This window comes from Theobroma cacao, chromosome 4 (assembly GCF_053813885.1).
Source record: "Theobroma cacao isolate CCN51 chromosome 4, ASM5381388v1, whole genome shotgun sequence".
NCBI classification, from domain to species: domain Eukaryota; kingdom Viridiplantae; phylum Streptophyta; class Magnoliopsida; order Malvales; family Malvaceae; genus Theobroma; species Theobroma cacao.
The window spans coordinates 40,553,822-40,567,642 of record NC_142642.1 but is presented as its reverse complement, the minus strand read 5'-3'; the positions used below and the strand labels follow the sequence as shown (position 1 = coordinate 40,567,642).

The 13,821-nt window shown below is 37.4% G+C and overlaps 4 protein-coding genes and 1 pseudogene across 8 annotated transcripts; 4 read left to right on the top strand and 1 right to left on the bottom strand.

Moving 5' to 3' along the window:
* Positions 1-410: 410 nt before the first annotated feature.
* LOC18603695 (uncharacterized) lies at positions 411-2,522 on the bottom strand. Its single transcript, XM_018120086.2, has 2 exons — positions 1,925-2,522; positions 411-1,000 (listed from the first exon to the last, which is right to left on the bottom strand). Exons 1-2 carry the CDS (start codon positions 2,504-2,506, stop codon positions 752-754), a joined length of 831 nt encoding a protein of 276 aa, XP_017975575.2. The 5' UTR covers positions 2,507-2,522; the 3' UTR covers positions 411-751.
* Positions 2,523-4,789: 2,267 nt separating this feature from the next.
* On the top strand, positions 4,790-5,216 carry LOC108661812 (uncharacterized). The gene has a single exon (XM_018120296.2). The coding sequence runs from the start codon at positions 4,840-4,842 to the stop codon at positions 5,140-5,142; it is 303 nt and encodes a 100-aa protein (XP_017975785.2). The 5' UTR covers positions 4,790-4,839; the 3' UTR covers positions 5,143-5,216.
* Positions 5,217-6,050: 834 nt separating this feature from the next.
* Positions 6,051-9,728, top strand: PAPS3 (poly(A) polymerase 3). 5 transcript variants are annotated; one of them, XM_088805937.1, is made up of 9 exons: positions 6,051-6,462; positions 6,542-6,649; positions 6,750-6,812; positions 6,910-7,071; positions 7,159-7,272; positions 7,383-7,445; positions 7,561-7,866; positions 8,489-8,647; positions 9,058-9,728. In XM_088805937.1, exons 1-9 carry the CDS (start codon positions 6,352-6,354, stop codon positions 9,454-9,456), a joined length of 1,485 nt encoding a protein of 494 aa, XP_088662063.1. In that variant the 5' UTR covers positions 6,051-6,351; the 3' UTR covers positions 9,457-9,728. The 5 variants fall into 5 exon arrangements, with proteins under 5 accessions (XP_088662063.1, XP_088662064.1, XP_088662066.1 ...); XM_088805938.1 differs by having other exon boundaries at positions 6,054-6,462; positions 6,982-7,071; XM_088805940.1 differs by having other exon boundaries at positions 6,057-6,462; positions 6,936-7,071; positions 9,058-9,704.
* Positions 9,729-11,104: 1,376 nt separating this feature from the next.
* LOC18603693 (cell wall / vacuolar inhibitor of fructosidase 1 pseudogene) lies at positions 11,105-11,856 on the top strand (annotated as a pseudogene).
* A 240-nt stretch (positions 11,857-12,096) lies between these two features.
* On the top strand, positions 12,097-12,772 carry LOC18603692 (cell wall / vacuolar inhibitor of fructosidase 1-like). The gene has a single exon (XM_007035796.3). It carries the CDS (start codon positions 12,158-12,160, stop codon positions 12,677-12,679), a length of 522 nt encoding a protein of 173 aa, XP_007035858.3. The 5' UTR covers positions 12,097-12,157; the 3' UTR covers positions 12,680-12,772.
* Positions 12,773-13,821: the final 1,049 nt, after the last annotated feature.

Below are 13,821 nucleotides of genomic sequence, written 5' to 3'. Positions count from 1 at the left end.
GTACTGAAAATTATTGCCAGAATAGCATTGTGCAGCCATGGCCCATGATGTCCCCCCAGCATAATTTCTTTTATTCATTTGTTTGCCAAATTAAGTTTTGACAAGTTCCCTGGTCCTGGCTGGTTCCAGGTTTTTACCATATTCATCTAGTCTGATCCGACCAACAGGGATTGGGATTGGGTTCGCAGTTGGCAGTGACCTGTTCAAGGCCCACGAGGCCAGTCGAACCAAGAATCAGATCAGACCTTTTTCAACAGAAAGACAGAACCATTCGCTACTGGAATTTTAGATCAATCGATTGAAAATTGCAACAAGACCCACCATCAATCATCAACTCATCATGCAAAAGAATCACAATGCCATCCAACAACCATCTCAATAGATCACAAGAATTCTTAAGAAAGAAAATCTGACTAGAAAAACATGCTATCAATTCTAAAAGATGGGGCGGAGGAATTTCTCAGAGTCTACAACTTAATCTAGGATCATAAACTTACACAAATTCTAAACCAGCTGTTCCCAATAGTTTTCCTTTTTTTCAGGAGAACATAACTATGCATTACCAAATTGAACATGTAAAGTCTACTAGTACTGAACCATGATGATACAACTAAAAAATAGAACGCATAACGCATCCTATCATTCTTTCCACAAAGACAGAGAGATGGGTTTTTTTAGAAAGAGGAGAGAGAAAGAGAGAGATTGACCTATATGGGCAATGGTCAGTCCTCAAACCAATAAGGGGCCAGCCCTATCGCTTGGAGGGTCTCTCATCATCCTCTCCACCATCATCATCGTCGTCAGAATCATCTCTGTCCGACCTCTTCCTCTTGGGTGGAGCTTCAATCTTTCCACCAGCCTCATCTTCATCATCTTCATCTTCACCCTCTTCCTCAACGTCCTCCTCCTCACCATTTTCTTCTGGTTCAAAATCACTAGCATCTTCCTCATCTTCAGCACGACCTACGGGCCGGACAAGGTATTCCGTCCCCATATCCTCCTACAAGGCAGGTAAACACGGTGACAAACCAAAATTAACAAACCTATTTTCCACGGATTTTCCTAGTTGCCAAACATGGAACAAGAGAAAGATGTACAAAAAGTACAGTAGATGAAACATTCTATAAAAGACAGGTGTCACGATTACCACAGAGAAGTATCAACAGAGGAAGAGGGGTCAAAGACTACGACAACTGACTGCTAGGAGATCGAATGTACGATTCCTAACATAGAAAGGTGGTAAAAAAAGAACTGCAAAAAGAATCACTACTTCCCTTGGGATAAAATCCCACCGGGACACAGGATTTCTTACGGCCAACTTAAAAAAAAAAAAAAAAACAATCCAAGATTTAAAGAACAAAACCCCGATGAATTCACTAAAATACTCAAAACTTGCTCAAAAAATTAGTTTGCTTTGTTTTGATAAAAGATCAAAGCAACTGGATAGAATAACTGAGAAACAAGTGACAAAAATGCACAAACAGAAAAATATAAGCCTAGATCTAAAACTTCCTGGACAAAAAGATTGGATTTTCGATCGTGAAATAGGCCATCAGCCGTAGTAGCTAGCTAAATCAACAGTATATGCTTTTAGATCTGCGAACTTATGGTGATTAGATAGATGTGATAATTAAAGAAGCAGTTAATGGAATGAAAGCCGCCAGTTATATTCTACGAATAGATCTGAGAGGAAACCTTAAGAAACACCAAATATCCTTCGAGAAACTGTGTAAGACATTAAAACTGAGCTCAAAATTTAAGGCTGAACCTCAGATTGGTGAAAGAATCAATCGATTAACAAACAAATGGGGGAGAAAAACACCGGATCTGAAATTTTCAGCTGAAAAATGCTTGAAAAACACACAATTTACAAATAATTACGATAATTAATTAACTGGAATTAAGGTAGATGAAGAGAATTTACCTCCCCTTCACCTTCCTCATCGTCATCACTGTCGTCGTCGTCGTCGTCGCCGCCGTCTCCTTCACCGTCGTCGTCGTCTTCATCATCCTCGTCCTCGTCGTCATCCTCATCGTCATCCACTGACTGCACCGGAGGACCACCGGAAGAGTGAATAACCTGCACTTCCTCATCATCATCCTCTTCTCCTCCGTCGTCGTCATCGTCGTCATCGTCTTCCCCGTCATCATCATCATCATCTTCATCGTCGTCGTCGTCTTCTTCTTCCTCTTCGCCGCCTTCTACCTCACTTTCGTCCTCACCGTCCGCCTCTTCCTCCTTCGTAACCTTAATTTCCTTTTCCTCTTCATATTCCCTCTCTTCCTCCATCAACTTCATCTTTAGAAAACTCGACAGAAAATTTCTCTCGTCTTTTTTTCTCAGAAAATAAAAATCAGAATTAAAATCAGAAATTTGGAAGAGAGAGAGCGGGGGGAAGGAGAGAGAGAGAGGAAGCTTGTTTGCTCTCTCTACCAGTAGCTTCTGCAACTGCGATCTCAGCCGTTGACACCAGAATCCACGCGGATCGCTGACGTGGAGAGACATCGAACGGTCTCAATGAGAGAATATGTAATTTTTGCGGTACTTGGATCATTGCGGCGCCCTTCCCCTCTTTTCTTCATCACCTGCTTGTCACGTGCGAGGAACGAGTTGGGGAATCTAGGGTTAAGGGTTTGTTTAGTAAATTCCATTACCATCATAGTTTTAATTTTTTTCACATAATATTTAATTTCGTTAGGTAAAAATATTATAAATATTTTTAATTTAAAAATTAACTTATTGTTTATGTTAAAATGTATTATTGATAATTTTATTAAAAAATTAAGGATGTAATTTTTCTAGAAACATAATTTATTCATAAAAAATTCATTAAACAGAATAAATTTTTTATGAAAATCCTAAAAAAATTGTAAGTGGAATTTATATTCTTTTAAGATATATGATTGTAATGTTAAGTTGGCCCGTTAACCTTAACATCCATCATTCAAGGGCTAAATTTGGTGCATTCTCAATTTGTCATGCTTTAATTCCCCACTTGTTTTTTTTTTAAATTTGAACTCTACTCTTTATTAAAAGGAAATCATGTATCAACTAATAAATCAAATATTCGAATATTTTAGTAGATAATTTTTTATTTTAAAAGATAGAGGATAATAAATAATCAAAATTTTATTCTTTTAAAGAGATAAATATATATATATATATATTTACTTTTTTAGGATGTATTTTTTAAAATAAATAATTTACTACTATTAATATGAGTTGATGATATTTAAAATATTTCACACTACTTGGGAAATTAAATTTGTTGGGCAAAGCAAAATTTAATAGGGTTCGATTAAAATATCATCAACTCATATTTATTAAAACGATTAATTGCATAAATTCCATTAAAACTACTATAAATAATTCAATTTGATTATTTCAATTTCAATCTTAAATCGATTAAAAATGTTGATTTTTTAAAACGGATTTTAGTATTCAAATTTACAAGTTGTGTGACAAATATTTTTATATTTCAAAAAAAGAAAATCAAGAACTGAACATAAAAAAGATGAAAACTCTTCCTTATATAATTAGATATTATTTTTTAAAGTAATTGTGTACGATATTGTTATATAATGTCAAATTTTTGTTAGCAAAATCAAAATTTGATATGTAATTAATTGGTGAATGTAAATATAAATATGAAATTAAAAAATAATTTCTCATCTAAATTTAGAAGTAATAAATTGACCTTTGGTAAAAAAAAAATTAATGAAAGAAATATCTAATGTTCTCAATTCTGTAAAATGACCTAATTCATTGACATCGAAACAAAAGAAGACACGTGGCGGCTGTGTTGGATTAAACATGCGTGCTTAACAAAATTTCCCTCATCAGTTATCTATAAGTAGGTTGAGGTAAAAATGTAAATAAATTCATGCCTTTTTTTTTCCCACTTGACCAAAATATCTTGAGAGTTGAAACTGATGGGGGTTTGGCATTTAGCTTTCAAAGCCTTAACCAAGAAGGCAACCAACAACAAAAATTGGCCAACACGAAAACACCTCATTTCTATAGTGACTAATATAAGCTCCATTAATCCATTTGAATTAAATTATTACTTTTGTTTTAGGTGATAATAAAAAAAGAATAATTGAAAACGATACCCATCGATGGAATTATCAACTCGTCCGGTTATATTTTTTAACAAATTTTTTAAAAAAATTGAATTATGAATTTTAATCATTTTCTCAACAAAATCAATAAGTATGACTTCATTTTATTGATATTTTTATTTTTAACAAAACCAACAATCACGAGAAATTTAAGTTAAGCTTTTGGTATTTGGTAATAGACTATAAATGACTTCAATTAAGATAATTAAATGTTTTTAAAATAATTATTTTAACTTCAATACTTTTTTATTTTTAATTACTCAAAAATCTCACAATATTTGAACAATAATTTTCAGATTTTGCACCAGAAAAAGGAAAAAAAATGAAAAGCATCGCCATCATTTTTTTGTATATATAAAATTAATTATATAATTTTGTTTTTTTAGAATAAGTAATTTTGTTTTTAAGCAAATCAGTTTCACGTTTTACACGTGTTACAACTGCTTAGTGTCTACGCCATTATTTGTCATTTAAAAAAATAGAAAAATAAAAATAAGAACAGATAAATATAAATGAAATTAAATTCAAATGCTTAGCTAATTGAAGCAGTCGGGTCAATCCCCGCTGGATCACGTGGACTTTTGATAAATCCAGCGTAGCCAATTAAATAAATCAATTTTACTATATAGTTTTATTATTATTCATAGCTAGTCGTATTAAAAAAGACAAAATAGAATCGAAAATATCCCACCAAATACTTGCCTTAAATCCAACTTCATGGTTAAGCTAGAGGAGTTCCCTCTTGGAGACTTGGCAGCAGAACAGAGGCAGATGTGCCCCATGTGGTACTCGTCAGTTTTCCGGTGGCCGGACTTCGAATTCTCTCTGCCGACGTCGGTTTTCAGGTGGCCGGACTTCAACTTATCGTACCTGACCAGTGGTTGGAGTTTGCAGAGCTTCAGGTGGTTGGATTTTTCCATCGTGGATAACGTGTTGTGGACTTTCGTCACGGTCCTGGAGTCCTTAGCTTTAGTCGCCATGCTCTGTTTCTTCTTTATTTTCTGTGGGTGTACGCTTTGATTTCTGCAAAAGCAGAAAAGTTTATACACAAATTTTTGTACAGAAGCTGAGTAAGGTAGCGACTTTAATCTGAATTTACAGAGTTAGAAATTCGTAACCCCCCCCCCCCCCCCCCCCCCCCTTCTTCTTGGGTTCTAGATTTTTCCTGTTATATTTTTCTGTTTCGATTTCATAATTTCCCAGCTTGCTTAATCATTGAAAACCTTTGCTGGGTTTTTCCTTGTATGCCAAAGTCTGGGTTCATTTTCTTTTTTACCATATTTCACCTGCTAAATGTTCATGAGCTTACATGGGCTGTTACCATTGGAGTATATTACAATTTCTTGTTGGAAACTGAACCAGTTTGTTTCGATTTGAGCAATGGAAGGTATTCAGCTACTCAACCATGTCAATTTCTTAGGTAAGGGCTGATCAAAGCAATCAGAATTCATCGATTCAAATGAGGTTACCTGCATCGAAAATAAGCTAAGCTAGCAACTATGCTGGGGTTAAATTGGGTTAGAGCTGATAAAGTTATGAGAGTTTTGTTCAATGGGGGAGAGAAATCATGGTGGCCAAGTAGAAGGGCAATCGTTGCTTGTGAAGCCGTAAATGCTTATGATGAAATTCATCAGATGCATAGTTGATTGAAACTCTGCATTTTTCTAATTTCCTGTTCTTCCAAAAGGATTAGTCTTACACGTTTTAGCCGCCGCCGAAATTCTTCTATCCATGGCTGCAAAACTCGTGACAATGCTAAATCCTTCCTTCCGGCCTTTACCATGTTTTTAAGTTGAAATCCAAAATTATTAGGTTAGTATTCAATATTTAAAATTAATTTTTTTTATAAAAAAATTTATCATTAATAATATTATTTTAAATATTTTTGTAAATTGAACCGATTAAATTGCGCGAATGGAATCCCACTTAATTTAAAGTTCCAATCAGCCCATTGGGCCCGTAAACGATAACGACCAGATTCTAGAGGAAGCTGCAACCCGACAAGATAGGGACCGCAGCCAACAAATAAAGTCCACGTGGACTTCGGAAGTACAAAGAAACGAACACTCAGCACCCGCCACTTTCCGCCACGTGTTTGCTCCCACCGCACTCTACTCCTCCAGCCGGCCAGCGTCCCCCACCTCGTCCTTGCCTGTTCTGCTCAAAAAAACCAAACAACCACAGCAGAAAAGAAGAAACACTGCTACTAAAGGCTGGGATCAGAGAAAAATGGAAGACGAAAGGTCACGCTCGATTCTTCAGCTAATGGTGAAGGAGGGGCTGGTGCCATCTCCAGAAGAAGAAGAGAAGAGGAAAAATGTCGTTGAACAACTTAAAAAAGTACCTCCTCTGATCTCTCCCATCTGATTATTTTATTCATTTTCTTCATATTTCAAGGCTGGAATTCTTTGCTTTGCAGATAGTAATGGCGTGGGTTAAGCGAGTAGCTTGGCAACGTCTCCTCCCTAGGCAAGATATCGCTGCAACCAGTGCCACCGTTTTAACATATGGGTCTTACGCCCTTGGGGTAAGCTTCTTTTCCCTTTAAAACTTGCTTATTGCTAACTTGCTTAATACACAATAGGTTGCCAGCTGAATTTTTAAACCCTTTCCGATTTTTTTATCAGGTTCATGGTCCAGAGTCGGACATCGATGCTTTATGCATTGGTCCTTACTTTGCCACCATGGCAGTAAGTTGATATTAATTGCTGCATAGTTTGTCTTTGTTTTTGAATTTGGAAGTTTGGATTATTATATTTTCAAATAGTGGTAACTGTAGTGATGCAGGAGGATTTTTTTGTTGTTCTGTATAGCATGCTTAAGAGCAGACCAGAGGTATCTGAGATCCATTGCGTGCAGGATGCAAAAGTACCCTTAATGCGGTTTAAGTTCGATGGAATCTCAATGGATCTTCCCTATACGCGGCTTAAAGTGTTAGCTGTTACTGAGGTAGGCATGGAAGCTTTGCATTAGATATTATGTTAGAGAAAGTTGATAGCCTTTGAAAAATTGATTAGTATAGCCTGTGAACTGCAGAACGTGGACATATTCAATCCGTTCTTTCTGAGTGATATTGGTGAAACTGGTTGGAAAAGCTTGTCTGGAGTGCGTGCAAACAAGCGGATTTGTCAGCTTGTTCCAAACTTGGAGGTACTTGTTGCTTCAGTTATATATTGGTAAATTTTGGTGGCATCTGGAAACACTGTTTTCTGCTTTGTGCAATTTCGGTCTTTGTAAATCTTGTGTTTGGTGTGCTATAGAAATTCCAGTCAATGTTACGATGTGTCAAATTATGGGCAAAAAGGCGAGGAGTGTATGGGAATGTAAGTGCAATGCTTGCTAGTAAGTTCTTATTTATGGGATGCTTCTGCATGAGTTTTAGCTTTTTGTCATGATTATGTTGCTAATTATACCAACTACTTCTGTATTGAGTTGCAGTTAAATGGATTTCTTGGAGGAGTTCATTTGGCAATTCTTGCTGCTTTTGTTTGTCAGTGTGATCCAAATGCCAGTTTGAGTGCTCTAATTTCAAATTTCTTCAAGACATTTGCCTTATGGCCTTGGCCTACACCAGTAGTGCTGCGAGATGGAATGTCACAACATACTATAAATCCCACAGAGACACAGTTATTTATGCCCATCCGGTTGCCATGTAATCCTTATGAATATTGCCGTTGCAATATCACCAAAAACACATTCTATAAAATCAGAGCTGAGCTTCTTAGAGGCCACAACTTAACCAAGGTACAGTTTGTTCTTTGTTATTCCTATTCCTTTGTTCCAGCATTGAAATCTGAATGATGGGTGAGGAAAACGAAAGGGGAAGGAAGGAAATGGTTTAGGTTGGGTGTGAAGCTTGGGTCCTTTTTTTTTCATTGAGATAGAGGAAAGCAAAGGGAAGGTTCAGAAAGGAGTGGCTCAGAAAGATGGAACATGAATAAATTGAAAGGAAAAGAGTGGAATCAAGGAGGATATAACACATAAATCTGAAAAGCCCACTCCATTAGTGGCTTTCTCGTTTATTTTCTTTCACCTACATTCAGCTGAAGCGGAAGGAGAACTAATTCTTCTAAGCCCTTCCCTTACCTCCTATGATTGGTCTTTAATGGATAAGCTCCTATCTTTCTCCGGCTTCTTTTCCACTCCTCCCCTTTTCCTTCCACTTTTCTAATTTAATAGGAGGGAGAAGGTAGGAAAACTCTTTATCTATTTGTCTAATTTATAGATGGTACCTCTAATTTCTAAGAATGAAGGTGAGTACAGAAAATAGAGGAATTTGTTTCTCCTATAGTGTTTTGTCTTTTTAAAAATTTTTACCTTTTTCTAAACTCATTTACAATAGAAAATTACTTTCTTGGTATTGCAGGATCTTCTGAAGTCAGATTTTGACAATATATTGGAGCCTTTTCCATACACACAGACATATACCCGATTTGTCAAAATTTTTGTTTCAGCTTCTAAGCAGGATGAGCTTGGAGACTGGGTGGGTTGGATAAAGTCTCGCTTTCGCTGTCTTATCTTGAAGGTAAGCATCTTCTGTCGTAACTTCCTCTTATTTTGGGGGTAAAACGGAGAGGAAGAGAGGAAGGAGGGGTGCTTTTGCTAGGACTTGAAGAGTGAATCACATACTCATGATGCATCTTGGGTGCGAAGCAGTGAATGAAATGTAAAACAACAAAAGCTCTCTCGTGTCATCTTTGTTCAAAGTTTATGGTGAATAACGGTTGTATGTCTCATGCTTAGTAGTTGAGTTTTCAAAGGTTGAATGAAGTCCCTCTTCCTTGTAACTATTTCGGGTCGGGTTTACTGATTGCATTTGCTAGGCTTATGTTGCTAGGGATTTCAGTAATTTTTTTTGTCATTTTCAAAATTCTAGATCTCTGTTATCCATATATTCCATCTTAATGGTCTTGTCCGAGACTTTCTGAGGTTTAGTTGTTGCAGCTTGAGGAGGTACAGGGTCTTTGTGACCCTAATCCTGCAGAGTACATTGATTTGGATGTGGCAGAGCCAAATGTCGTTTTCTACTGGGGCTTACAACCAGGCAAGACTAATGTCATCGATATAGAATCTCTCAGGGAGGACTTCTGGAGGAATATCAGTAATGGCTATCAAGGCCTTCTGCGAAGAATGGAATTATCCATCGTGCAAGCTTCTCAATTAGCCAAGTATGCTCAATTTGATACCTTGAGCAGGAAAGGAACAAAAGCTAGTTGGAAGATGAGTGACTGCAACCAACAGAGGATCCCTATATACTCGCAGCATCTTCCACACTATGTTGTTGGATACCTGTCAACAAATGGGGACTCCGAGTATCGGAGTGCTGGGGGTTAGAATTCATTTTATGTTCTGAAATTAAATTTAAATTTGCTATCCTGCTTTTGGAATTTTGGCTTCCAATTTTTCTTGGTTGCGTAGTTCATGATAGGATAAAACTAGAAATTGTATAAGAAGATACAGGAAAGTTCATGATTGGTGGCGGGTAGAAGCAAAAAGGGGGCTTGTTTTGTATGTTCTGCATTAGATTATTATTTCACTTCACAGTCAACATAAAAATCACAGTAAGGATGACTTTAATTAAAGATTGGTTCTTGTGCTTTGCATCATCTACGTTGAGTTGGCAGCCATTTTTGATTCCTGCAATCTTTTTTAATTCAAGGAGGATTCTTTTATTCCATTTTGATTTTAACAAAAGAGGAACAACCCAAGATTTCGATTAGATGCATTGATCAAGATAAAAAAATAGAAGGAAAAAGTTTAAAAAAAAAAAGAGAAGAGGAAAGAAAAGATGATCTTTCTCTTGTTCTTATCATTTTATTGAATTACTCTTTTAAGTATGAACTCCAGCCCCATTTTGCTTAAAAACTGATCAGATGCTCCCCTCAAATTCAAGACTCAATCCATGGCCGCGGCCTTGGATAATGAATTAACCCAACAAACCTACAATGCTAGATGCCACAAGAGAAAGATCATGGACAACTTTATTACTAGCATTAAATGCAAGTTTCTTGCATCAAATCCACTCCTTTTGATCTCTGAAACTGAAGCTGCTGGTGTTGCTAAGAAGTAAGAATTCAAGGATTAGAGGAAGCAGAAGGAGAGCTGTTAGTCTTTGACACATAATGAGTTTCTTCATATTTTTTGTCAAAGGGACAATTAATTGAAGAATAGCACATGAGCTGCTGGTAATGTGGTTTGCTTCCTCCTTTTAAGCTTTTAGAATTTAAGTTATGACAGAAATCTAACATAAGAAGAAACATACCATATGTCAAGATACGCGAGCTAGAATAATGCCCATATAAGCTAATTGGCTAATGGCTTTTCAATAATATTACATGCTTTCATTAGTTAATTGGCAACATTTTCCCAGCCCCATTCCTTTCTTTTTTTCTTCCTGTTTTTGAGTGTGGGGACGATTTGTTTATCACTTTGCCCTCTTTGGAAAGAGATGATACGGGTGCTTTTATTACGTGCCCTTTGAAACATTATCTTGTCCATAAAGTATGAACAGAGATGATAGAAGGAAGAAAAAAAGCATGAAACAAAAGGAATCCACTCACACTGTTATCCTCTGCATGCAGAAAGATTGAAACCAGTGAGAAAGCTGGATGGATATGGCAAAAAGAAGGACCCTTTTGAAAGCATGATATGAACGATCATGCTATAAAAGAAATTCTATGTACTTTGCACATCATAATCTTTGATGATTTCTCTACAGATACCCAAACTGTGAATTCAAGTATATGATAGACTTTGACAAATTTTCCTTACCACGTCTCTTGATGGGCTCCAGTTTTTTCCATCAGAAGCGATTGTTTGGAGATGAAATGTTGGTTTAATAATGTTATTTTTCCCTGATATTTGTTCCTATCTTCCAATTCTTGGTCCCAAGATTGTCCATGATCAAAAGTTTTATCTTCCTTGTCTATTCCTGAGAGTTCAAACTTCTTAAAAGAGGATAAGGATTACATACCTTTTCACTTTATGTATTGCATGTAAATTTTATAATTTTTTTCCTGCAGAAACTTGTTTCTCATGACTATTTATAGAGGTGGTTGAGGTGTCAAAATAACCCAAGGACCGGCCTGTTCTCACAAACCTTCCAACACCCAAAAGAAGATGAAGAACATCATCCCTTTAGTTCTACTGCAGATTGCATTTTCCTTCACTTTTCTTCCTGTTTCAGCCCTGGAATTGCAGGGTGGTCGTGGTGGTGCCAACAACCTGGTAGAAACAACTTGCAAGAAGACACCCTTTTACAACCTCTGCCTCTCTACTCTACAATCAGACCCTCGAAGTTCCAGGGCCGATTTGGCGGGGCTAGTCCACATAGGAGCAGATAAAGTCAAAGCCAGAGCCACTGCAACACTGAGGCAAATCATCGGGTTGCTTAGAGCGGCTAAAGACCCGAAGCTGCAGACGGCCTTGCGTGACTGTGTTGATTTGTACGACACTATCATTAAGTATGACATGCCGGTTACCATTGAAGCTGTTGCCAAAGGAAATCCGAAGTTCGGCGTCCAGGGTGCAACTGATGCAGCCAATGAAGCTGATGATTGCGAGAGGAGATTTGGAAACCCACCCAAGTCGCCAATTTCTGGTAGCAACAAGGCTGTGCATGATCTTTCCGCAATAGTTGCATCCATTGCCCAATTACTGCTGTGAGGGCCTGATCTTGTCAGTTTCCCAACATCTGTTCTTGTGGTCTAATATCAAATGATACATGTGGAGATATGGTAGGAATCTTCTGAAAAGGAATGAAATAATTAATTATTAATTAAAGTGATTCTGAAAAACTTATTAATTTGTATAATTTAGGTATCTTATCTTGATTTCTTTAATTGGAAATCACATTCAAATTTTATTCCAATTGAAGGCGGATATTCTAAAATTGGAGGATTTTATTCCATTTCCATGTGTTTTTTCCTTTTAGAAAATTCATTCTCAAGCCCATAAATTTGCACCAAACACATTTTTGTACAGAAGTGATTTGAGGTTTCAACTCTTTCGAAAATTTGTGTTCCTACACCCGAACATGGCAAATATGATCCCTTTAGTCATACTTCAGGCTGCAATTTCCTTCAGTTTTCTCCCTGGAAGCTACTCAGCCAGCAATCTGATAGAAACAACATGCAAACAGACACCCTTTTTTGATCTCTGCGTCTCATCTCTGCAGTCTGACCCTCGGAGTTCTAATGCAGATGTGGCTGGACTAGCTCACATAGCAGCTGATAATGTCAATGTTAAAGCCACTGCAAACCTGCAGCAGATTACAGGATTGCTTGGAGGTGCCACAGATCCTGAGTTGCAGAAGGCCTTGCAAGGCTGTGTTGATAAATACAACGCCATTATTCAGGCTGATATCCCAGTAGCCATCGAGGCGATTCTCAAAGGTAATCCGAAATTTGCTGTCAGTAGTGCAACTGATGCTGCCAACGAAGCTCAGAGTTGTGAGAAGGGGTTTGCAAACCCACCCAAGTCGCCAATATCTGATAGCAACAAGGTTGTGAATCAGCTCTCTCTTGTGCTTCAATCCATTGCCTCATTGTTACTCTGAGCCCTGATCTAGCTTGTCCATGTTGCAAAACCTATACTGATGATTGGTTCTCTTTACTATCAAATGATCTTCAATAAACACATTTCTGAATCACATCGATGGTTTTTCCTATTCAACTTTGATATTTATTTAGCAAGCTGGAAAAGAAAGACTGCTAACATGAAGTTATTGTCCCTACAGAAAAGGTTACAGCTTCTGGTTCTCAGGCTATCATCAGCATAGTGCCAATTGCCGCAAACTCTATATACAGGAAACAACCTGCAAAGCAAGCCCATTCTTTAAATTCAAAGCACGATGAATTGAGTCTATTCATTTTAGAAATTGACAAAATGAAATATACATGGAACCATTAAGGTTAAGCAGTTACACTTGCTTTTGATGGTGCCTTAGCTGGCTGGCATTAAAATCCAAAGCACCAGAAATGATTGGTCATTAAGCCAAAAAAGGGGTGATTCCCTGATGTAAACGTTCATTAATTTGCCTCATTGGTGTCGGCAGCCTTGTCATTGAAATGGCTCTAATTGCAGAAAATATCAAACCAAGATAACACATGGATTTTACCATATCCTGTGTGCTTGGATCTGTCAATGGAACAACTGGGGTAAAAATCCTCTCTTTCTATCTTTTCCTGAGCAAAATTCTGAGAGGTAACAAGTAACTGCCAATTCACTTTCCGTCTTGGGGATTAGGAAAACAGCTGATTTGTCCTGTCTTTTCTTTTCTGCTAAGATATGATATCAAGGTAACAAAGACAGAATAAGACAAAAATGAAGAGTATCATCAATATGAACACGAGGAAGTTATTGCAAAATTTACACCTAAGCTGGGTTTCCTAAACTCATGCAAACTCTCTCTCTCCCGCTGCGCCTCCCCCCCCCCTCCATCTTCCACCCATGTCCCGGCCAACGCAAGGCCGACGGACCCACCTGACAAACCGTCGGCAACGGCGTCCCTTCCCATGCAACCGACGACCACCATGCAAGAGCCGGCTCCACCTCCGGTACTGTCTCCTCGGACACTAAAAAATATGAATGAATGAAGTGCCAACCATGAATATGAATGAAGGGGCATCTTGACGAATTGAATCTTTCATAAGTTAGATTTCAATAAATGTAAAGGAGTAGTGTCTTTTATTTATTTTT

What these genes read in the sequence shown, in the direction of transcription:
- LOC108661812 (XM_018120296.2), top strand. Translation starts at nt 4,840, where the DNA reads ATGGTTAAGCTAGAGGAGTTCCCTCTTGGAGACTTGGCAGCAGAACAG.
- PAPS3 (XM_088805937.1), top strand. Translation starts at nt 6,352, where the DNA reads ATGGAAGACGAAAGGTCACGCTCGATTCTTCAGCTAATGGTGAAGGAG. An exon ending in TCGTTGAACAACTTAAAAAA is followed by an intron (nt 6,463 to 6,541) that starts GTACCTCCTCTG and finishes TTTGCTTTGCAG; the next exon opens with ATAGTAATGGCGTGGGTTAA. An exon ending in CTTACTTTGCCACCATGGCA is followed by an intron (nt 6,813 to 6,909) that starts GTAAGTTGATAT and finishes GTAGTGATGCAG; the next exon opens with GAGGATTTTTTTGTTGTTCT.
- LOC18603692 (XM_007035796.3), top strand. Translation starts at nt 12,158, where the DNA reads ATGGCAAATATGATCCCTTTAGTCATACTTCAGGCTGCAATTTCCTTC.
- LOC18603695 (XM_018120086.2), bottom strand. Translation starts at nt 2,506, where the DNA reads ATGTCTCTCCACGTCAGCGATCCGCGTGGATTCTGGTGTCAACGGCTG. An exon ending in ATGAGGAAGGTGAAGGGGAG is followed by an intron (nt 1,001 to 1,924) that starts GTAAATTCTCTT and finishes CCTGCCTTGTAG; the next exon opens with GAGGATATGGGGACGGAATA.